This window comes from Syzygium oleosum, unplaced genomic scaffold, assembly GCF_021117445.2.
Source record: "Syzygium oleosum isolate NSW1041296 unplaced genomic scaffold, Sole_v2.1 Sole_v2.08, whole genome shotgun sequence".
In the NCBI taxonomy this organism is placed as follows: domain Eukaryota; kingdom Viridiplantae; phylum Streptophyta; class Magnoliopsida; order Myrtales; family Myrtaceae; genus Syzygium; species Syzygium oleosum.
The window spans coordinates 1,684,962-1,706,835 of NW_026607492.1; the positions used below are offsets into that span (position 1 = coordinate 1,684,962).

General features: G+C 41.0%; 5 protein-coding genes across 12 annotated transcripts; 2 read left to right on the forward strand and 3 right to left on the reverse strand.

Annotated features, from left to right (window-relative positions):
- Positions 1-1,060: 1,060 nt before the first annotated feature.
- LOC115672862 (uncharacterized) lies at positions 1,061-4,400 on the forward strand. Of its 3 annotated transcripts, none has more exons than XM_030594840.2 (7): positions 1,061-1,398; positions 1,809-2,285; positions 2,542-2,597; positions 2,716-2,781; positions 3,307-3,406; positions 3,728-3,838; positions 3,947-4,400. In XM_030594840.2, exons 1-7 carry the CDS (start codon positions 1,327-1,329, stop codon positions 4,049-4,051), a joined length of 987 nt encoding a protein of 328 aa, XP_030450700.1. In that variant the 5' UTR covers positions 1,061-1,326; the 3' UTR covers positions 4,052-4,400. The 3 variants fall into 3 exon arrangements, with proteins under 3 accessions (XP_030450700.1, XP_056170068.1, XP_056170067.1); XM_056314093.1 differs by lacking the exon at positions 1,061-1,398 and adding an exon at positions 1,481-1,714 and having other exon boundaries at positions 3,974-4,400; XM_056314092.1 differs by lacking the exon at positions 1,061-1,398 and adding an exon at positions 1,483-1,714.
- Positions 4,401-4,747: 347 nt separating this feature from the next.
- Positions 4,748-6,938, forward strand: LOC115672795 (uncharacterized). 2 transcript variants are annotated; one of them, XM_056314091.1, is made up of 4 exons: positions 4,748-5,390; positions 5,603-5,770; positions 6,138-6,415; positions 6,657-6,938. In XM_056314091.1, exons 1-4 carry the CDS (start codon positions 4,832-4,834, stop codon positions 6,762-6,764), a joined length of 1,113 nt encoding a protein of 370 aa, XP_056170066.1. In that variant the 5' UTR covers positions 4,748-4,831; the 3' UTR covers positions 6,765-6,938. The 2 variants fall into 2 exon arrangements, with proteins under 2 accessions (XP_056170066.1, XP_030450609.1); XM_030594749.2 differs by having other exon boundaries at positions 4,963-5,390; positions 5,596-5,770.
- A 1,470-nt stretch (positions 6,939-8,408) lies between these two features.
- LOC115672794 (zinc finger CCCH domain-containing protein 43-like) lies at positions 8,409-11,989 on the reverse strand. 2 transcript variants are annotated; one of them, XM_030594745.2, is made up of 7 exons: positions 11,804-11,989; positions 11,050-11,440; positions 10,872-10,934; positions 10,174-10,293; positions 9,700-10,011; positions 9,232-9,444; positions 8,409-8,954 (listed from the first exon to the last, which is right to left on the reverse strand). In XM_030594745.2, exons 2-7 carry the CDS (start codon positions 11,428-11,430, stop codon positions 8,811-8,813), a joined length of 1,233 nt encoding a protein of 410 aa, XP_030450605.2. In that variant the 5' UTR covers positions 11,431-11,440; positions 11,804-11,989; the 3' UTR covers positions 8,409-8,810. The 2 variants fall into 2 exon arrangements, with proteins under 2 accessions (XP_030450605.2, XP_056170065.1); XM_056314090.1 differs by lacking the exon at positions 11,804-11,989 and having other exon boundaries at positions 11,050-11,693.
- A 553-nt stretch (positions 11,990-12,542) lies between these two features.
- LOC115672624 (uncharacterized membrane protein At3g27390-like) lies at positions 12,543-17,837 on the reverse strand. 4 transcript variants are annotated; one of them, XM_056314095.1, is made up of 11 exons: positions 17,358-17,837; positions 17,065-17,222; positions 16,398-16,506; positions 16,124-16,316; positions 15,917-16,053; positions 15,013-15,301; positions 14,108-14,214; positions 13,879-14,020; positions 13,484-13,679; positions 13,116-13,356; positions 12,543-13,010 (listed from the first exon to the last, which is right to left on the reverse strand). In XM_056314095.1, exons 2-11 carry the CDS (start codon positions 17,156-17,158, stop codon positions 12,755-12,757), a joined length of 1,764 nt encoding a protein of 587 aa, XP_056170070.1. In that variant the 5' UTR covers positions 17,159-17,222; positions 17,358-17,837; the 3' UTR covers positions 12,543-12,754. The 4 variants fall into 4 exon arrangements, with proteins under 4 accessions (XP_056170070.1, XP_030450347.2, XP_056170071.1 ...); XM_030594487.2 differs by having other exon boundaries at positions 17,065-17,226; XM_056314096.1 differs by having other exon boundaries at positions 17,353-17,837.
- A 2,632-nt stretch (positions 17,838-20,469) lies between these two features.
- LOC115672629 (18.1 kDa class I heat shock protein-like) lies at positions 20,470-21,143 on the reverse strand. Its single transcript, XM_030594493.2, has one exon. It carries the CDS (start codon positions 21,065-21,067, stop codon positions 20,633-20,635), a length of 435 nt encoding a protein of 144 aa, XP_030450353.1. The 5' UTR covers positions 21,068-21,143; the 3' UTR covers positions 20,470-20,632.
- Positions 21,144-21,874: the final 731 nt, after the last annotated feature.

The following is a 21,874-nucleotide window of genomic DNA, read 5'->3' on the forward strand; positions in this document are numbered from 1 at the left end:
TGTCTGTTTCTAGTTTGTTAGAGCATTTGCTATGTTTTTTCTTTTCTTAGAAGAATGTAGTGATAAACTAGCAGTTTGCACGGTTACATCATGTTTGAGTTCATGTCCTATGTTGTAGGGGAGGTAACACAGTTTTATGTAGTATTCAACAGATGGATGCACTCCTTATGTTTTATGGTGGAAGTTTACGCTTCAAGGAAAAGAAAATTTATATGCTTCGGTCCAACTCACAGATTAAATCAGAAAAAAAAAATGGATCAAGTTTCTTCTTTATGCTTTGGCCGTTGAAGAATTTAAAGATGTTTGGTCTGATAAATGCAAAGATCGGTACCAGATATTTGGTAGTTGGTATATCGGCAAAGGGTTTACAGGTTAAACTTGTGCAAATCTTCACAAACAGAATTAGCTCCGAAGCATAGCAGTGTAGGATTGATGGTACTTGTTCTGTTATGCAGAGGTTGACGTTTCAACTGCTGGTGGTTCAGCCATTAACATCATTGTCCTCTAAATCAACAGTTCAGGCCATGGCCATTGGGCACCCACATGACTCTAGCCCTCAAATGAGCGGGAAAAATATTACGTAGACTAATCTTATAGATGATGACGCCGGCAAATCGAGTTTAACCATCGTGCAAAATGCACGGGGAATGTGTATTTTTGGCAGGATCTTGGGTGGAGATCCCTTTGTCCCCTAATTTGAGCTAAATACATGCGAACTCTTCAATTGAGTTTCTGGCCTGGACTGCCTGATCCTGGATTTATGTTTATTTTTTAGCATTGTGAATACGGTAACGATTTCTTAAACTTGGGCAATATTCGAACTGTGGATCTGTCAAGTATTTGCTTCACTGATCCGCTACTTTCTCCAACAGCACGACAAATACGTTCCGGTAGGGGCCAAAAAAGATCAATACCAGTCAAGCCAACAGTTATCTTTTCTTAAAGGAAAATACTCGAAAATGTTTAATGATGTTGATTAAAGTTTTCAACGTTAACGTCAAACAAGTGGGGCCCGAATGAGCCGAAAAAGAGGGAACCACTTGAAAACCAACTGAAGCTTGTTGCAGATGAGACCCCCCACTTTTGTGGTGATATTAAAAAAGAGCACGCTTCACTTTCATCTCCATAGACAGTAGACACATGATGATGAGGTCTACATTGAGAACGTGGTTTATGCACCTTTTGCTTTACTTTTGAATTTCAAATTCAATCCAAACAAAAAAAGGGAAAAAAAAATCGAAAAGAGGGGCAACGTTAATCTTGGTGTTTCCAGTTCCAAGTTCGTATCTTTTTTCAGGTTTTGAAGCATTGCCTTAAGCCCCAACCATGGGAGATTCAAGCTGTCTCATGATGCAACCCTTGTCTCACTCATCAGTCTTCACCAATGATGCCACTGAGGTAACTCCAAGAAACTGCACTGTGAATTTGTCGTCTTCCTTTATGTTCTTTTTTTCCTTTTGTATTCAGATTGTTGTGTCCAGATACCGGAAGAGCTCGACGTAGTGTCCTATTCTGTTCTTGTTTATGATCAACTTCACCTGATCATGGCATGACTACCATAAATTTAGCTGGAGGGTTGGTGTAAATTGATGTTTCTTCTACTCATCACACTTCATTATATCGATAATTCTTCATGACTCGTGTTCGATGGGGTAGTCTGCTAAATATTAGTGCTAGATCCACCCGGAACTGTCTACTTGAAATGAATCAACAGGTACTCGATATAGGAGAACTTTACATATCTGTGGTTCTTGGGAACATTTGGATCTGAATTTAGCATTAAATGTACTAAATCTTCCTTAACGCAGGGGAACCCGATTCATGCTCTTGGGCAGTCAGTCTCATTTGGCAGGTTCGTGTCAGAAGAGTCCTTGTCATGGGAGAAGTGGTCGAGCTTCTCTCGGAGACGCTACGTCGAAGAGGCCGAGAAGTATTCCCGGCCGGGATCGGTCGCGGAAAAGAAAGCCTTTTTCGAGGCTCACTACAAGAAAATGGCCGAGAAGAAAGCGGCAGCCTTGCTTGAGCAAGCGAATGCAGACTCGAGCAATGTTGCTGACTTGGAACTTGAAGGTGATGAATCAGATTTTCAGGAAATTGTGAATCCTAACCAAGAGGTCAAGAACCTAAGGCAAGTGCATAATCTGGGTGGTGAGATGGAGAAAAATGATAGCAGGGAGGATAGAGGATCACAGTTAACTGATAAATCCGTCGTGATTGTGGAAAATGCCAAGGATGAATCATTGAAAGAGCTTGGAACGGACTCTTCCCCGGCCATATCCTCCGAGGTGGGCTTTGCTACTTTAGCAGTGAGAAATATTTAATGAGTTAAAAATGAGAAGGGGCCTTGATCCACAAATAAATTCTGTTAGCGAGTGTCACAATGGCTGGTCATAGGTGAACTCAAGGCTCATATGAAACTCTAAACATTAGTAGAGGCTGAAATCACCTCAGCGGCACTTGCTATAATTCTTATGATAAGCCTTGTCAATGTTTTTTATTGCCCTATATCACAACAATGAATACATTTTATGATGACTGCAGGCACTTAAAAGCACAACATCAGCATACCCTTCAGCCACTCCTTTGTCCGGGAAGAGGTACCTTGTTTATTTTTATTTGCACAGTGAAAATTCTGTTGTTTTGATTTGAATGACTGCGATCATTAAAGCATGGCAATCTCCAACGTCCATTCAACATTTCCGAGTGGTGTTGCAGAGTACCGGGGGATCACATAACCACCGGAAAGAAAACTGGCCAGAAAAGGCGCTCTCTTGCTACCGGGTAAGAAGTCTCGACTCTCATTCCAATGACCAATGATCACATTGCTTTTCATTTCAGGGGCTTACCATGTGTACTTTAGGGTTCTGCAGAATAGGATTATTGCAGTATTTCCCCGTGTTGACCGTACTCAGGTGGAGTCAGATATTGGAATGTCATCTCAAGTCTCACCCAGTCTTACTGAGTTCTGTATATAAAATACTATGATGGCAAAAGTAACATTTTCCGCTAATTGCATCCTTGCGGATGTCCTGGGACCAATTTTTCCTTTCCGTTTGCGAAGTTGGAGGACAACATGTTCAAATTGGTGCTCATCTTTCCATATGGGCTAAATACTGTGAGAGAGGATCAGTACTCCTGTTGTGCACATTGGTTGTCTTAATCATTAGCCGAAAAAAATAGGCTATTAAGATCATCTTAGTCACATCTTCTGCTTCAAGAAGCATCAACTGCTTGTGGCACATCCCTATCCAAATTCCTGTTAAAGTAGAGCTCAGTTATATTGACTCATCTCATTCTTTTTACCAGGTTTTTGAAGTTTCTGTCTGCATGCAAAAGCAATTTACAGTCACCAAAGTCATCTCCACCCAGATTGAGCACCAAAGGAAAAACTGCAAAAGGCAAGAAGGTAAGGCAGCATCTCTCTCTCTCTCTCTCTCTCTCTCATGCCATTTCTAGAAGTTAGAGAGCCGGACAAAACCATGGAGGTTTGGAAAATAATGTACAGATGTAGCAAGATTAGAGGTCATCTTCTCTAGAATGAGATTTTGTTAATCTTGAACATTTAGTATGAAATCATGCATAGTAACTTGACTGCATCGAAAAGCCAAGCTAAAAATATCCCATTCTCAAGCAGTAGAACTTGCCCTTTGCCTTTCTTTTCATTTTTTTTCTCCTCTTAAGCTTATTAACTTGGTTCAGCCTGCAACACTAACATTCACTTACACAGGACGAAGAAAGTAAAGAACCAAGTAAATGGAGTCATAGCTTTTGTTTTTGCGTGGGGAACTCTTCAAGTATTCGCAAAGGAAAAGAAAGAGCAGAGCATCAGATGAAAAGCGTATGTCCCTGGTTCATATCGACCTATTTTCCTTCTTAGTCTAAACAGTAGACAGATCTATTAGGAGCTTTTTCTTTTTTCTTTTTCTTCTCATATCTAATTTTGCAGGCCCAACACTCCTTCCCAATCCACCAGGAGAGGAAGAAAGCTCATGACAACAACGATGATGCAAAGCACGATCTCTCTATCTCCTCAAAGATCTTTGATGAATGACGATCACCGAAAACATGTTAAGGGAAGGAAGGGTCAAGCGCCAACGAAGTCTAATGCTTTGGAGGCTTGTTAATATACATCTCCTAGAAAATATTCAAGTGTAAAGATGAGTTGCTACAACTACTACATGAGGAATTGCACCAAACGCTGTTCAGGAGGCTAATTCCTGTCGAATACATCGAAGAACAATCTCTTATTGTCGTGAAACAAATATCAACCCGAGGAAAATGCTTGGACATGGACTGGATTGATTTGGAGAGCTCATACTGTATGCATAGTTTCATGCTCTCACTAGTCAGTATGCTGTAAAAATTTGGATTTTTCTGTTCCTGAAACTTTGTGATTCGTTTGAGAACTGTCTGTCTCTAGTGATTCAATCAGAAATAAAGAGAGAATGAAAGCGTAGAAAGCAAGAACGTGCATTTACTCTTACGCTATGCTTGGAACGATTGAGCGAGGGAAGTGGACAAAAGCAATTACTAACATTTTGTAATCAAGAGGAGCAAAACAAATGAAAGCGGAATGTTAGATGCATCAAGACTATAATCAAAGTAATATGGTCAATTCTCATAAGTATGGAGCACGACTCACTCCCCTACATATTTCACTCATAGTCTGTCACATCATTTCATGAATTAGCTCTCTGTGCTCAAGAGCTGATTCAGTACATTAGAAAGACTTCCGCAGAAATCAAGGAGAGATGATCATGTCTGCTGAGATATCACAGGCACACATTTCTCATGGGCAAGCTGTTTTGCTTCCTTCTCTTTCCCATGTTCAATGGGCTTCAGTCGAACCAAACTTGAAAGGTTCTTGCAGATCCAGGCCCAGGTCGAAAACCCCACATTAAAACCTTTCACTGCTTCGCATGGCAATTCTGCTGTCGTTCTTGGTGCATCCCATTTATCAATCCATGGCTACTTCGTCGCTGCTGATGCGCAAGACCCTGAAATCTTTTCGAAATCCCTCCTCCATCTTGGCGTCCCTGACCACCCATTCCCGGCGGCTCAGCTCCACCGTCGCCGCCCAAACCCAGCCCGACAGCCCGTCTTCCTCCTCCTTCACGTTCTCCGCCGACGACGCAATATATGTCAAGGCTCCGAGCCCGAAGCCGGCGTCCGCCTCCGACCCATCTTCGGTGACGATGCCGATGGCGTTCATGACGGGGTCCATCGTGGGGAGGCGGTTCTACAAGCAGGTGACGACGAGGGAGGCCGACGATGGGAACGGCTGGACCGTGATGCTCGATTACAGGACCCTGAAGACGCCTTCCAAGAGGGCTCTCAAGCTCCCGACCCACGCCCTCGCCAAGGCCATTGCTGCCGAGTGGGAGTATCAGGTGCTTGGAAACTATCATTTGTCTCAGCTCAATTTCATTCCTTTCTATGGCTTTTCTTGAATTTCAAATGAGTAGGGGATGTTTAGCTGGTTACGTTAGTGCGAAGTTGATCTGGTGTTGATTCGTTGTATAGAAGTTCTAGTTCTGAGTTGTGCTTGAAGATCATATGGTTCGAGCTGTGTAGTGAAATGAATGATCATTGTAGCAAACAGATGGGATAAGGCCTTTCACGATGCCTCTGATGAAACTCGCTTGCACGGCACTGGAGAGAGTTCCGCTTACCCGGCCGAAGATCATTGAACACCTGATGAAGAAATTCAATCAAGACCTGGTCTTCTGCCGCGCGCCGGAGGACAATGTCTTGACGAGTGATGTTCACGGTATGTTATTAGTGAATGTGACATGTGAGTTCTGATTTGCTCTTGAGTATGTTTTTGGATCTTTGATTTTGAGTCGGCAATTATGTATGGAACTTCGCGAGTTTATGCCCCCTTATTTAACCAAAACTAATATCATGTCGGAGCTCGGTTAAATCTCTGCTGATGCATTTTAACCACAACAAATCATTAGACCTGGACCAATGTTTGGGGGATAATATGCAGAATGAATCTCTCCGAACTCTTGAGCGACAATATTCTGCACTGTTTGTTTACTTAATGTATTTTTCATGTCAACTCAGCACCGCTCGTTTAGCTTTAGCTTTCTTTAGCTATGGTGACCAACTAATCTGTTGCATAAATTTCGTAGATAGGCAGGTGGAGAAAATTGATCCTTTGCTCGATTGGTTGAAGTCAGAATTTGGATTTAAGCCTGTTCTGTACTCGAGCTTTTTCGGCGGCAAGCAGGATGAGGGGTTGATAAAGGCTATAGAAAACCTTCTGAAGAACACCGATGACTGTGAACTGGCGGCGATTGATGCTATGGCTGCAGCAGCGCACTCTTTGGTCATTGCTCTTGGAATTTTTCGTGGAAAATTGCAGATTGAGGGAGCTATTGAGTTAATCAGACTTGAAGAAGACTTCCAGGTACATCTATTTGATTTTTTCTTTGTCATGGCCCAGTAACTCTCTCTCTCTCTGTCTCTCTACCCATATACCACCATTCCTTACCCACATTCATAAACTACTCACCTGGAGGCGTCACATATAATGAACGACATACGCCTCAGGTTGAAGCTTGGACGGCAAGCCAGACTCTAGCAGCGGCACTTCATTTCATGGTGATATATAGTTTTGGAGAGTAAAGTCATCTTGTATGTCCCTGCAGGTGGACAGGTGGGGTCTAGTGGAAGGCGGTCATGATGTTGATATTGCGGATCTCAAGGTGCAGATATCATCTGCAGCTGTTTTTCTTGCACTCTCAAGAAGGATTTAGTTCTAGTGCTCCCGATCCTTCAGATTTCGTTATAACTTTGTAGTGTGAGGCGCAGCATTTGTCGCTTTAGTTTTTTATACTCGTTCTGTTTATATGTCTATGGGCAACCAAACAATTTGTAACAATAAAATTTTTGCCTGGTTTGCGAAATGAGATACTGTACTTAAATGATCAGATCTCGCTGATCACACATCAGCGCATGCTTAGACTTCCTATTGACGTAAAACACTTGTGCATGAGACTTTTTTTTGTATCTAGCGATTGTGGCTCAAAAGGCCAAACCATTCACTTGTTATCTCTGCTTATGGACTTGAGTCCTGAAAATCCAAAATGAGGAAGGACTTGAAGGAAACGAAATGGCATTCTGCCGGCATACAGTTCATCGAAAACTTTACTCGCCTGCTGTTCTGAGATATCCATTAAAATCATGTAACCTTTTTTCTTGAATGTCTCTCCCATTCCGAGTCTGGTGAGTCTATAAGCTAGGAATTCTGTATCCATGAGGATTCCCTGCCTTTGGCGAGGGAAGATGATGAGCTCTAGATTTGCTTCTTAACTTTTTTGGCTATAAGGACTTCTACTACATGACTTGGCTAACCAGTGCCGACTGTCTCGAGTTGAGGCTCAAAAAAGAATCATCCAAAAGAAAATGAGGAGGAGAGCATTGCAATTCAAGGCCTCTCTTTACAGCACTTGACGCATACGGGTGGCTGCTTCGTGATGTCGCAGTCACAGCATGCTGTATCGCAGTTATTGTTGCATCCTGTGAAAGCAGAAATGTTGAGGATCAGAGATTGCAGTCCCTGCTTCAACTATGGCTCATCTGAACTAATTAAAGCGTGTGCATGAATCGCCTGTGCATGTACACAAGAAAGATTGGATATGTTCGATTTTTCATCTGCCTACAAGTTCGATCGAATTGGTTCAGTCTTTGTTAACTCCACATAGAAGCGCAAAAGAAAAGCAACAGATGTAGTGGACAAGAAACTGGTGCATTACCTGTTACAGTGACATATTGAGATGTCTCGTAGTCCGGCTGATTCACAAAAAATTGGAGCCGAGAACTCGACTGGACAAGATTCGTGCTGAAATAGACGAAGATCAAAAGGACCCCAAAACATAATCTTGTGAAATTCATGATTTCCAAGATTGTAATCTATTGCCTGACGTAAGTTAGCAGCTTGGTGGGTGAAGTCGCCATCATTCTCAGAGTTTATATAGCACATAAGAGGTGTAGACATATTATATTCAAACATTGTCTCTTTTATATCCATCCGCAGTATCATCCTAAATCTGTGTGATCAGAAATAATTCGGATGTTGCTCTTTCATATTACTTTAACCTGTCTGGAGTCCAGAAACATCATTACAAAGGTGTGAACAGTCTTGCTTAATAAGTTTTGGATAGACAGTGCCCTTGCATGTGCTTTATATAAGAATCTGCTTAATAAATTGTGAGTGCTCTTGATTGCATTCCTCCACTTCATCATATATTAGAGATGGTTGAGCAACTTCCCTCCTAACCAAGCATTCCAGAATGATCCTAACAACTTTCTTGAAAAGGTTTACATTCCCTAATGCAAAAGAAATAAGATACTGAATCGATACTAAAAACTTTCATGACAAGGTAACGAGGAGATAAAAGTACCAAGCAAAACAGAGTCTCATTCTTCATATCATATTTTGTGGCTTAATGATAATCATCCATTACCAAGATCTTAAATTCAAAATGTCATGACTTATATTCCTAACAGGAAAAAACAAGAATAATGATGGAGCCATTCATATGCCCATACAATACCAAAACTGGTTTAGTTTCTATAGGGAACATAAATCTAAAGAATGATCTGTCCAACTCCTGCTTCTGCTTCCGAATCATCGGGGAAAAGCCGGTTACCATGTTGCATGCCAGAGCTTGGTGAGAATACTCCCAAACAAAGTCTAAAACAAGTACATGAAAGAAAAGCGCAAGGGACTAAGAGTAGATTGCAGAGTCCCGCGAAAATGCAAAGATAAAGCACCAATGTCACTGCCATATCCACGCCAGTTAGAACCATGCAGGTGTATCTTCATGAGGAGCTATTCCAAATGAAGAGGAGGCAGAATCTTGCGAAACTGGATGATCGAACAAGCACGCGTTTCCATATTTACAAAGCCCAAACTGTACATAATTCCTGCAAGTTCTCCTATCCTGCAAAAAATGACCGCATGTACCTAAGCAATCGATTTTTCAGCGTGACACCCGAATGAAACTTAAGTTTGACGGCAATAATAAGAACAGAATAAACAAAAATGTCAATTTTCCGGGAAAGTCATTTGATTAGAAGATGTAAGGTCGTGGTCCACTGGAGATGAAGAATCGTAAGCGATTTTAGCCTAAATAGATTAAATCGATGCATGAAAACCGAAATACTTTTGAACTTTAATTAACAAGTTGCACAGTTCTTATGGGCAATGCAATGACTTACAGATCTCAAGGGGAGCGCCTTATCAGTTTGAAAATAGGAGGGTCCTGCCGAAACCCGGTGCTTTGGATGGTGAAATTTACAAGTATGTCCGTATTTGCAATGACCTGTCTTCATGAAATAAGCACACTCAGGTTGACCGGGTCGTTGAGGGTATTCTTCAGGAGGTAGCAGCCCTTTACTGTGCCCTGCCCCTTCTTGCGAATACGCCCAAGCCTATAAAACAACAGATTGGCGCAAAATTACCCATTTTGCAGATAATTCAATCCTGCTTTCTCAAGTAATAGCACTCCAAAACGTGCTTGAAAAAATATATATAAAGCAGCATTTACACTACTGACAAGGAAGAAGATGCAGAAATGAAAAAATAAAGGAAAAAAAAATCAACACTCGTGAAAAGACATACAAAAACACAAAAGCATAAACTAATCACATAGATTTGTTAACTCTTCCATGTGTAGAAAAATGCACCTTTTGAGAACTTTGAGAAATCCCAGGGACATGGGACAGTCCATTCTCCCAGTACGGCTGGGTCCCAGAAGCAGCATTCAAAGACCGGGATGCTAAATATTCCTGTAAAATTCCATTATATCTCAGATAATCAGAGTTTCCCATAGGACTCTCCTCAGGATGCTTCGGCTCCCTTCCAACGGATGCAAGATCGGCTGAGGTCTCATCAGGACTGAAGTCCCCAACCATTGTAGGATTAGGATGGTGAAACCTGCAATCAAGTCCATATCGACACGTGCCATTCTGCATGTAGAAGGCGCACTCTGCTTTTCCCTGAAGTGAAGTATGAAAATCATATAAGTCGCGCACATTGCTTTTAATGTGTGCTTAAAATGGAGCTTATGGATCAATTGATCAAGGGAGGGAGAAAAAGGCCTAACAAGTTAACTAAAATTGAACTTGCAAATTTGTAGCATGAAAGAATATACTCTTTACCAATCTTATTGGCAGGCCAAGGAAATTAAGTTGTGGTTGGTCTGTGATTTCAATTCTTTCTTTGGAATGGCTATATCTGCAAGCTTCTCCATACTTGCACCCTCCAGCAGTCGAGTAATACTACAAAATTAAGCGCAAAACTCAATTTTCAGGACAACACGTGTGCATACACATGCGTGTGCACAAAAGAAAGAACGAAAGAGGCGATCAGATGTCATTTTGAGATAAATGTAGGAGGCTGCTATATTGCACACAGCCAAAAAGCAAGCTATTGCTGTCACTATCAGATAGATGAAGCACATTTCTAATCTAGCCCTCATATACCTAGACATATAAACTGAAAAGGATCTTATATGAAAGCCATTCGTACGAGAAGTTCATCTCCAGTCGTGGGTGAATGTCACAACATCATTAGGACATAAACCGCATAACTACCTACATATTTAGGGAACATGCAAACATTGACTAGTGAATATCAAGAAAGTCCAGCCCATAAAGGAGTATTCATTCAGCAACCATTCAGATGTCGCTAACGCCTGCACAATGCTGTGAGTTTTGCAAGTAAGACCGGTACATTTCCTATTAAACATTTCATCGAACAACTTACCTTCTATATCATCAATTTATCACACCTCGGCTCGACTGAACCAAAGACAGAGCAACACAAAACCGTTAAAACGAGTGGCACAAATCCTAACCTTGCACTCAATCTGCTTAGTCGGCTCCAAGATCTCTCCCCTTTCCTGCTTCTCCGCGAAACCCTTCAAGAATCATGTCAACCGGTTCATACATCAACCCACCGCAAATCTTTAAGAAAGCAAAACACACACACACAAACACATGAACGAATATTACGAAAAGCCTAGGAACACATACCGAATGCTGAAAGACCTGAGGCTCGCCCATGCCCGTCCTCTTCTCAGGGTGATTGAACCTGCAATTCACGCCGAACTTGCACCACCCATTCCGCACATAAAAATGGCAGTCCCGCGCGTACATCCCAAAAGGGTAGTGCGAATTCTCTCCCCAATCGTCCCAATTCCCATCTTTCTCTTCGCTCGCTTCGTCTCCCGCGTCCTCCAAGGCCACATTCCGAATCCCCTCCACGAGCGCAAGTTCCGCGTCCGGACCGACAGCAGGAGGCGGAGATGAAGAAAAGGGTGGCGGCCCATCTGGGTCGGGCTGCGTCGGCTGGTGCCGTTGGAGGAGCTCGAGGGAGGAGGGAAAGATTTCGGCTTCGCCCTCGAAAGTTGCCATCTTTCGTTCTCTGTTCAAGAAGAAGAATGCAATGCAGAGTGAGTGAGTGAGGGAATGTGCCCCCCCCCCCCGCCCCTTCACTTTCGCTCGCGCTCGATACGGTCTCGTCTCGTCAATCAATCATCGTACACAATCACACATCAAATGCGACAAAGGTGCTATCTTTTTTGTCGTTCTCTTTTGCTTAACGACGCAAAATAATCTCCAAGAATCGACAAAAGACAAACTACATCTGAAGCTGCTAGTGTGCATGGCGAGACCACCTGATGAAAAAAACAGAAGGCCGCAACTACCGAGAGATCGAATTCACAAAGATCTGTCCGAAATCAAACATGACATACGATATGACACGAAACGAATTGTCAAGCATTACCTCGGTTTCACGAGCTTCCGGTGAGCTAGCGTCGGAGTATGCTGAGTTGATGTTTTCAAGACGGCTCCAAAATAATGAATAGGAACGGCGATTCGAATCCAAGCTTTAGATAAACAAGTATAGCACAGAGCACCTTTGCGATTGGATTGGTATAAGTATTAGTCTGCGGTACCTCGAGAAAAGGAAAGATATCATTATCGAATCTCTTGTTTTTACGGCTTGAATGACCTTCTTTAAATCCTATATCGAGGTTTAGATTTTTTTCGATATTTGGAATCGACCCTTTATCGCACCGTACCAAAGCGGAAATGGCAAAACTTTTAATACGGTAGTGGCATGGCATTCATGTTGAAATTGCTAATTTATGTTAATCATGTTTAAACTAAACTGGAGGTAATTCAATTCATTTGAATTGATATAGAGTGTCATATCTGTTGATTTGTAATCGAGGTCAATCTAATGAGATTATTGGCCAAGTCAAAATTGTATCTTTTGATCATGTATCGAGTATCAAGTTTAAAAAGCCTTCCCATATGTGCAAACGATTGAAGAAATTGTTATACCTTCATAAAAATAAGTTAGGTGCAATAAGGAGACTGATACTTTGGGCTTAATCGGACCCGGTCGGCGGCCTTGTCAAACGAGCAGGCGATCAAACTCATTATCAGCTCTACAGATAACCTAGTCGATGTTGGCTTAGTTTACTCATTCAATGCAGTCAGAACTCCAGGCACAGTCATAACTATGGATCTCTTTAATGTTTCCTCTGCATTGTCATCTTTCTGTATAATTATCCATAAGGTTACAAACACTAGCTGTAATCTGTCATCGAATTCGTCTATTGATGATCTCTTTGAGAAAGAATGAACTCACACCACGGAAAACTATGAAACTACACCTGATCCTAACTGAAATGGGCCGGGGAAGGTAGGGAAATTGTTACGCCCGTCGTCATGCGATGTCAACGTCTCTGGGAGCGTGTTGCGACCCTTGAACAGACCCGTTGCTAGCCTTTTCGCTCTTGAAAGATTTTTGGCTGGGTTTTCGTACAAAGGCGCTCTTCGATCTTTTAATACTTCGACTCCCGCCGTTGGATTTGCTTCCGATATTCTTCCTGGCAAGATCCTCTGACAATTTCTTTACGAGAGTATCGAATCGACGCCTGAATGTTGGATACCTCGATATGGACTTGGTGATCCCTCGGAGCCTTCATTATAACATCAAAATTATGGAACACGCAAACAGACTTAAGTGGCAAAAGTATTGAAATCCAAATAGAAAAATTGCAGACAAGTGTTCTCATTATGCTTACCTTCGAGCTAAAGCTTCGAGCTCAGCTCTTTTACGCTCGGTTTCCGGAGGTGGGCCTAGATATGAATTCTTGAACCTTTCAGGGTCAGCACTTAGCAAAACAAGTTTACATAGATAGTCCTCCTCAGCCACATTGACGTTCTCTGCTTTAATCTGCTCCTTGATAACCAAAAGGGGATTAAGGAACCAATCATAAAATGCATCTTTAGGTTTATTGGTGCTTGTTACTTCAGTATTATCACCTGCATTTTCACAACATTATTCCAGCAAATGTTTAAATACCTCAGATCATAGCATGCAAAAGGAAAAAAATTTACAAAGAAAATTGGTGAAAATCGCAAAAAACTTTGCTTTTAGGAAAGAACTTACGCAGTAAGATACCCATAGAATTAGCTTTTACTGAACGCAAGAGTACTTGTAGCAGGCAATAAGTCGGCAAGCCTATGCTTATCACTCCACTACCTCTGCTCGCTTTGGCATCTTCAATGTCTTGAGGGATTATCAATCCCTCAGATACCATGCTTTCTCCATAGCGTTGACACTCGTCAAACAAGCCATTAAGTAACTACACAAGCACAATTTTCTATTTGCTTAGTGAAAACAATTAAAAGAAAGCAAGAGAAAAAAGAGCACAGAGTTTATTCAATGTGGAGCTACGGAGGGGGCAAATGCGGAAGCCCGTTTCTTGATGCACACATGGAAGCTGCAGACATTCATTCCCCAAAGATGAGGTTCTTGAAGCAAAGAGGGATATCACAAGCTACCTCAAGTGGGTTCAACTCGATAATGGTGTCTTTTAGTGAAACTGTACGAGCTGGAGGACCTTTAATAGGAGCAGGCTTGGAAATAGAAGCGGCAAGAGAGGAAGTCTTTGACAGCCGGGCCTTTTGTCTCCTGTAGTTTGGCCTGATGGACAGACAATTCTGTGAGCATGTACGGAATCCACATTTCCATCAAATTGGATCTTCAATCAGAAAAAAAAAAAGTAAGTACCTAGGAAAGCAGGACCCTTCTTGCATGTCAAGAATGTCATTGCTGTATTCATCATAGATCGCCAAGGATGCCACAACATAACAAAGCCCCAACCAGATGGAGCACTCCTGTAATTCCATCACCAGATGAGTTTGACCACACAGTATGTACAAAACAGTTGTTACCGATCTCCAGATTTGCTTATTCTTAAGGTGTTCCTTGAGAACCCCCAAATGACTCCTTATTCTAGTCAGGTTGTCCTATTAACTGGCATACTATGAAGAATTTAAGGAAAGACACGCTACATTTTAAGTTGAACCACTGCTATATGAATTCAGAAAATCTACCTTGACCACCCTTAAGACTCCATTTTAGTCCTATTCAATAAAAGTTTCACTGTCAACTGAGCAGAACAACCTCGTAATATTGGTAATGCCAACTGACGAGGCGCATAAACAGGACAAACTCCATATTTATAGGCAAAACAATAAGGTACATGCGCCTAGAACTTTAGTACTTGAAATGAGAAAGGGTAGGATTTGGCAAAAGGACACTATAAGTGCCATAAGTTGTGTACGGAGATCACTTTGGTGCCATAACTTTTTTTCGGATCACTTTGGTGCCAAGTCGGAGGAAAAGAGATCACTTTAGTGACTCCGGCCAAAATTCCAGCCAAAAAAAGAGCCACGTCAGATTTCCGGCGAGCCATGTCAGCATCGGAAATTAATAAAAAAAGAGCCACGTCAGATTTCCGGCGACCATGTCAGCATTGGCACTAAAGTGATCGTTTTTCAAAAAAGTTGACACCAAAGTGATCCGAAAAAAAGTTATGGCACCAAAGTGATCTCCGTACACAACTTATGGCACTTATAGTGTCCTTTTGCCGGTAGGATTTTTTTAACAGTAGAAAGAAAGAGGAATTTAACCTGATAAACAACAACTCCTGCAAAGGCACCAAGGAAGATGCTGGATAGCATGGAGGCCAATACGGCTCCAACCACCGCCAAAGGCCAGAGTATGATGGCAAGACCAGCGAATGGAACACAAATCGTCTCCAGGAATGGGCCTTCACGACCAATGAGATCGTGAAACAAACGGTGCCATCCCTTGAAGAGCATGTAAGGGCTTTTGTATAGGGCAATGAGTGAGATCATAAGCATGTCAACCATAAATCCAAGCACTGCAACTACAACAGTACCTGGAAGATATAGCAACCTGCAAAGAAATTTCACATTAATAGATAAAAAGAAGTAGAAATAATTTTAGGAAAAATTTCTAATTATGTAAAGTTTAAAACTCCAACTTAGAGAACAAGTTGTGTCAATGCTATTTGGGGGGATGGGTGACCACATGCTTTTTACAGCTGCTCTGGGCTATATCAAAGGGACTCGTTCTAGGCAATAATCTCTCAATAGTGGGTTCACAGTTCAACGGGATTCACACAAGCTCAAAACTGCTGAAAATCACTACGTATCTTCATCCTAGGAGACATTTGTACTTCAGAGAAAATATCACTGTATAAATTTGCATTCTTGACCCGAAATTAGAGCCTTTGATCTGCACATTGTTTATTTACACTCTTAAAGCTTGTAACACCCAAGTGTAACTACTGAATATGTTGGTTGATGTCTTACTTAATAAACCCAAACATTCAGTGTAAACAAGCTCAATGTGTCTACCTGTAAGAGTTGTAACAGAGACTGAAACATTGGCTCTACGCAGGCACAATTAACGTGCACTTAGGATATTTTTTGTTTTTTTGGCCTTCGTTGCTCAAGGAATTTGACTTAGGTCAAAATTGAAGTACAGGAGCAGGCACAAAGATCAGACCTAATCTCATGATATTTCCCCTCCGCAGGCTCTTGATGCTGTAGGTCATCCATATAAGATAAGTAAGAGTGGAAGCATACATCCTTAAAATCCCGAACGATAGTGAAGCTCCCTTTGACTGTGCTCCAAGTTCCATCCTGGGAAACATTGGAAAATTGTCAATACTCTTGGTCTAGGCAAGGGACCAGCAAAACAAAGACTTCATACATAGAAGCAGTGGAAAAACTCGTTGGTCTTCTCCTCTCCAACGGCATCAAAAGTGGCAAATATTGGTGAAAGAAACCCATATGCTATTCCACCAACGACGCTGCCAGCAATGCCAAGCACTGGCCACAAAATCAAGGGAATAGGCATGCACAGTACAAGGACAAGCTTCAATCCAGGCCCTAATTGCTTCGATCTGCCAAACAGACAATAGTTAAAATGGAGGACCTCCAATTTTGAATGAGGCAACTCTGAGTGATAAGGTTCAAGGAATCACCTCAGAATACAATAACAGGTCCAGAAACAGTGAATGGGCCAAAGACCCAATATAATAGCAGAGTTGCCGATTGTTATAATAAGGCACGCCAAGGGACAAAATATGACACCTGAAATACAATATATATTCAATTTCCAGCACTCAAAATCACATTTTTATGCATTGACAAGAGAACTTAGAAAGCCGGGTTGGGGTGCAAAATGGTAATAACCTAGAAACTACGGTTGCTATCATCTAAATAATCAGCCTCTCCAAAATTTGAATAGCCCAGGGAAACCAGAGAAAAGAAAACAATGAGTTGATGCAGGATGATTATTCAAGTGGTTTAGTTGGGGAAAAACATTGCAAGGGGCTCCTGCCGCCCTTCTTGTTTTCAGCAAGTCACTGAGATGTCCTCTCGATTCAGAAGAAAACGCCACTCGGCAACGTCTAGCCAAAGAAGAATTACGTACTTGCCAATTTAGCAGGCGGAACTAATCGAGTCAAAAGTATAACCAACATTCTATAATGTTCAGAGATGAAAAAACATCAGCGACTTAATTGTTCTTCCTCCAAACGACTGTTTCCAACATACGGATCGGAAACAAACCCAGTGCAGTCACGTTCTTCAATAGCACAGAAAAAAAATGGAAGCAAATAACAAGCGAAGACTGCATAGAATCCTGACCTTTGATTGTGCCCAAGAGCAGAAGCCCAGTGAAGTAAGGCAAGAAGCAAATGAAGTTCGATATCTTAGCCAGAGCCCCTCTCGGAGGCTCCATGATCTCTCCTCAATCCCCCAAGATCTCCCTCAATCACTGCACACCCACTTCACATCTCGTCCCACTTCCTTGTTCAGACCCAAAAAGATAACAAATTTTCAGCCATGTAAAACAATCAATTCACGTCGCAGAGGAGACCCGAAAAAACAAAAACAGCAAAAGAGACCCACAAAAGAGAGACGAGCGAAACTCACACTACCTCTTCGATTCAGTCATCTCCTGACTTCTGGCGTTAGAATAAAGTAAAGAATTGAGTAAAGTTCAACCCTTCGTATCGTAGCTCTCGGTACTGGGAAATCGAAGCTCTGGATGAACAGAGGATGTGAAAAACTTGTAGCTGCGGTCTGGGGATGGAACATAAGAAGAGAACAAGACACGTTCGCAACTGTTTGAAGACCTCAAACCCGGAACGATGAATTGCGGGTAGAACAGTTACTGTCGGATTTCCGAAAAGGAAACCAATCTTCTCGACGCTTCAAAAGCTACTCTCTCTCTCTCCTGTTTTCTTCAAGATTGTATCTTTCTCTTCGGAACCATTTTAGTCACGTAATTAAAACGCAAACTCGAAGCGACGCGCCTCGTTCAAGTCCCGCTTCACTGTCGCTAAGCGTTGAAACATAGCCATAGAAGCAAGGGAAGAACCCGCTTTCGGGATAAGAGGGGGCTCACCAACCAATATCGACAAACTTTCATTCTCTGTTTCTCCTTTTTTTGGGCTTTTTATTGTTTTGGTTTCTTCGATGGATTCAAGGTAAACACATTAGCTTACGAAATGAATTCACATGAAAAATATGATAGAATTATGAACTTGACAAGTGGGACGTATTCAAATAATAGGTTCCTTGGAGTAGTAGCACTATTTAAATCAATTCCGAGTTATCTCTTTTATCTTATACGAAATGGTGTCAAAGTTTTGGTTTTGGTAACGTAACATCCAATGTGCGAATGTTGATTTTGGTCACCATTGACGACGATGAATGGTGGTTGTGGTCGGCCCCCGAATGGGAATGGGCAACGCATTCCTTTCACTTCATGCTTTATTTTGGGTGGACTGCTGTCATTTGTTGTCTGTAGGAGTAAGATCGGCGAGTCCCTTGTTTTGTTTTGGGGATAGGAGGTGAGGAGAATTAGGGTAGAAAAATGACTAAATTTTTGCAAATTTCCCTTCTCTCACTTTCTCGTGAAATTTTTTGAATTTCCTCCTCTTTTTATCTGAATTTCCTTTCTCCCATTTCCCCACTATTTCCTCACCTCTCAAAGTTGCTTCCTAATACACTTTTCGATTAAAGTTTTACCAAATGGTATTTACTTTAATGAAAACCTTTAGGCTAAAGTCCTTTTGTATTTCCCCAAAAGTGAACCAAAAGTAGCTTAAGACTTTAAGTGTCCAAGCCTCATAAAAGAAAGAGATAATGTATCGAGTATGATTGAATTTGGGAAAATGACAAAAATGATCCCTAAATTTTAATCTAATGTGCAATGTTATCCCTGAACCGAACTTTCAATTTATTCATTGTAGTCCCTTGAGTATTAGTAAATGTTCAATCTAATCCATAAACTTTATCAAAGTGTTCAATGTCGTCTTTTTATTGATTCAACTTAAATGAAATTTATCATGTGGCAGACCGGATTGCCAAAGCCCATTGTAGAAACGCCCTCCCCTCTAATTGGATTACTAAATCCCCCAACCCTTTTGGGATATTTTATGTTTCGATATTGAACATCTTTGTTTTGATTACAGCACTTAATGAATGAAGTACTTTTTCGACCAAAAAAAAAACTTAGATAGAATTTGCCGATGTAGCATCCAATCCATAAAGTATGAATGGTAGAACAAAAAAAAGTTACATGTGGATTATCCACATAAGATAATTATCTCAATTCAAGATATAATAATCCACGTCATCAAATTACAATGGACATGTTAGCGCCTAAATTTTTTTACCTTTTTTAAATTAGTTGGATAAAATGATGGACATATTAACTCATTATTTTTTTTAAATCCAACTCAACATATAATAATTCACATCATCAAATAACATCTAGTTCGTCGTTTGAGCAAATGGAAGAACTATATTGAACATTTACAATAGTTCAGGAACCACCTTGAACAGCTTAAAAGGCCAAAAATCACATTACACATTGGGATAAAGTTCATGGACCGTTTGTACTATTTTCCCATTGAATTTTAACTCTTCTTTGAAATTCAAAATTGTACATTTACATTTCTTGCTTCAAAATGGTCCATGCACTTTATGAAAGTACAAGAGAAGCAAAATGCATTTTTTAATTATTGAGTTACACTCACTTGTTATATTTGCTAACTTCCAAAAAATTAATAAATAGGTGCTTTGAGAATATAAAAAAAAAATTCCATGTGAAATAACACTGGAGTGTTGACCAAAATCAAAATCTAAAAAATCTATCATTCTTAATTTTCATAAAATTATTCTAATTTTTTTTTGCATAATTACTATATGAAATCATTGAAGAGAAAATTCGCCCCCAATCCACTTTCCTTCGGTGACTTACGTCTTCTCTATTTAAGTGACTAATTTAGTTATCTTTATAAATGATAAATAGGAAATTGATGATTCTTCGACTTCTCTAACTTTTTTTTTTTTGGTCAGACTCGACTTCTCTAACTAAGATGTGCTTTTTATTTGATGTAAAAAGATTAGAGTGCATCTCCCCTCGGCTAATCAAAGACCAGTTGACTATAGTTATAGAAAAAGAAACACACATTTGATATACTCTGATTTCACAACATAAATTCGATTTTCAGGTAGAACCGGAATTTGACTAAAACTGACCGGTTCGGTGATAAGAACCTATTGTTGATACTATAATAAGTATAGATGAACATGACTTCTCAACTTATAATTTTATGGAAATATGATGAATTTGCTTTTCCAACATATCGATCAGTGATTTCCTCCGTTTGACCCGTTAAAAACATGAAGTATACATTCTTATTAAATACCATGACTTTGAATTCACTATATATTCTCGTCAATCTAGCATTGTGAAATTATAGACTAATGTATTAACCGTCGAGATCTGTTGAGGTGCCATTAAAAGAATCAAACGGGGTAGTGGATCCTTGTCCCCGATTGAAAACTAGAGAAAACTTAAGGATTATCATGTTTGGACTATCCAATTTTACCCGTATCTTATAGTTCCATGAGATTATCATTTATGGAATATCTCATGTTCTTGCAATTTATCCATACCATGCAGAGACATCACTTCGCGTACCGATTTCATAAATTTAGTCTTATGAAGAGTGATGGAAGATTCAGAAATCCGAATGACACAACTTCACAGACTAATACAGAAACAAGAGATCAGCAAACTTATTGATAAGTTACATGCATCAACTCGGTCCCAAAACACGACAGTAGCACAAAACACAGATTCAAGAAGTATTCCACACACACACAGACACAAGATCACACCACAGTCGATCTATCATCAATGGATCTCAACCCTCTTGACCTCGGGCTTCTTCTCCTCCACCTTGGGCACGATGACGGTGAGCACCCCATCCGCCATGCACGCCTTGATCTCCTCCCTCTTCGCATTCCTCGGCAGCCTGAACCGCCTCGAGAACTTGCCCCGGAAACGCTCTACCCTGTGCCACTTCTCGGCCTCGCTCTTCTTGCCATCTCTGTCCTCGGCTTCTTTGTCCTCTGGCGCCTTCCTCTCCCCGCTGATTTCCAGGTACCCGTCGCTGTCAACCTCCACCTTCACCTCCTCCTTCTTCAGCCCCGGGAGGTCGGCGATGAACACGTGAGCCTCCGGGGTCTCCTTCCAGTCGGTCGGGGTGTTGAGCACCGGGCACTTGTTGACCACCGACAGGAACGGGTCCAAGATCTCGTTCCCCATAAGCTGAGAAATCAGAGACATTGTTAGCCGCTGAAACGGTGGTGATCAGAATATTGATTATCGGGTGGGTTATGTGTGTGTGCTGAAGTGGTTTGGGTGAAGCTTGGGTTTATAAGGGCGAGCTTGGATCCGTTCTTGAAGTTTCTTGTCTGTTCCATTTGGTAGAAATTTTTGTTTGTGGGTTGATGTGATTACTGAAAAGATAAGATCTAATCAAAGGGTGGTTCTACGACCTTCCTGCATGCTGTGCTCGCTTGAACCTTCTCCTGCGTTCCACACACTGTTTTAGCATCATTTCTTTTCCTTTTTCACCACGACTTAAGCTCTAACCGTATGTCGACTAACCTCGTAAGGTAATATGTGCAAAATCGAAACCCGGTAGGTGGTATAGGTGACTCAAACGTGGAATTGCTGTCGCTTGGTACATAATGTAAAGAATATGATTATTTTTTTTTAAAAACAAAAATGATTTGAATATGAGACGATGCTCATGTGCATCGACTGTAATCATGATTCATTTAGGCACGAATTCTTATAATATGATACTCATGCGCATCGACTGTAATCATGTGCATGTATATATATATTTGCGTCACTTGATCATATGACGTATGCTAAATTTACGCGTAGCGTTCACCCAATTAAAAAATATGGATGAACTTGATAAGCTAAGTATGCACATTCAATGTGCTTATTGATTTCTGTAATTTTAAAAGCATATAGCTAGCCAGATCAAAGTGATAAAATATAATAAAGATCAGATGTGCCTTTAGTTATTTTATGGAAGTATATGCGAAAAATGCATTAAAATTGGATGGATAAAAACTG

Coding starts and splice junctions, on each gene's coding strand:
- LOC115672862 (XM_056314092.1), top strand. CDS start 1,634: ATGACTCGTGTTCGATGGGGTAGTCTGCTAAATATTAGTGCTAGATCC. Junction 1,715..1,808: donor TACTTGAAATGAATCAACAG/GTACTCGATATA, acceptor TCCTTAACGCAG/GGGAACCCGATTCATGCTCT. Junction 2,598..2,715: donor ACTCCTTTGTCCGGGAAGAG/GTACCTTGTTTA, acceptor GTGGTGTTGCAG/AGTACCGGGGGATCACATAA.
- LOC115672795 (XM_056314091.1), top strand. CDS start 4,832: ATGGGCTTCAGTCGAACCAAACTTGAAAGGTTCTTGCAGATCCAGGCC. Junction 5,771..6,137: donor CTTGACGAGTGATGTTCACG/GTATGTTATTAG, acceptor TAAATTTCGTAG/ATAGGCAGGTGGAGAAAATT. Junction 6,416..6,656: donor GACTTGAAGAAGACTTCCAG/GTACATCTATTT, acceptor ATGTCCCTGCAG/GTGGACAGGTGGGGTCTAGT.
- LOC115672794 (XM_030594745.2), bottom strand. CDS start 11,430: ATGGCAACTTTCGAGGGCGAAGCCGAAATCTTTCCCTCCTCCCTCGAG. Junction 10,935..11,049: donor CTCAGGTCTTTCAGCATTCG/GTATGTGTTCCT, acceptor TGATTCTTGAAG/GGTTTCGCGGAGAAGCAGGA. Junction 10,294..10,871: donor CTAAGCAGATTGAGTGCAAG/GTTAGGATTTGT, acceptor TTAATTTTGTAG/TATTACTCGACTGCTGGAGG.
- LOC115672624 (XM_056314095.1), bottom strand. CDS start 17,158: ATGGAGCCTCCGAGAGGGGCTCTGGCTAAGATATCGAACTTCATTTGC. Junction 16,054..16,123: donor AGTTTTTCCACTGCTTCTAT/GTATGAAGTCTT, acceptor AATGTTTCCCAG/GATGGAACTTGGAGCACAGT. Junction 15,302..15,916: donor GGGAAATATCATGAGATTAG/GTCTGATCTTTG, acceptor ATTTCTTTGCAG/GTTGCTATATCTTCCAGGTA.
- LOC115672629 (XM_030594493.2), bottom strand. CDS start 21,067: ATGTCTCTGATTTCTCAGCTTATGGGGAACGAGATCTTGGACCCGTTC.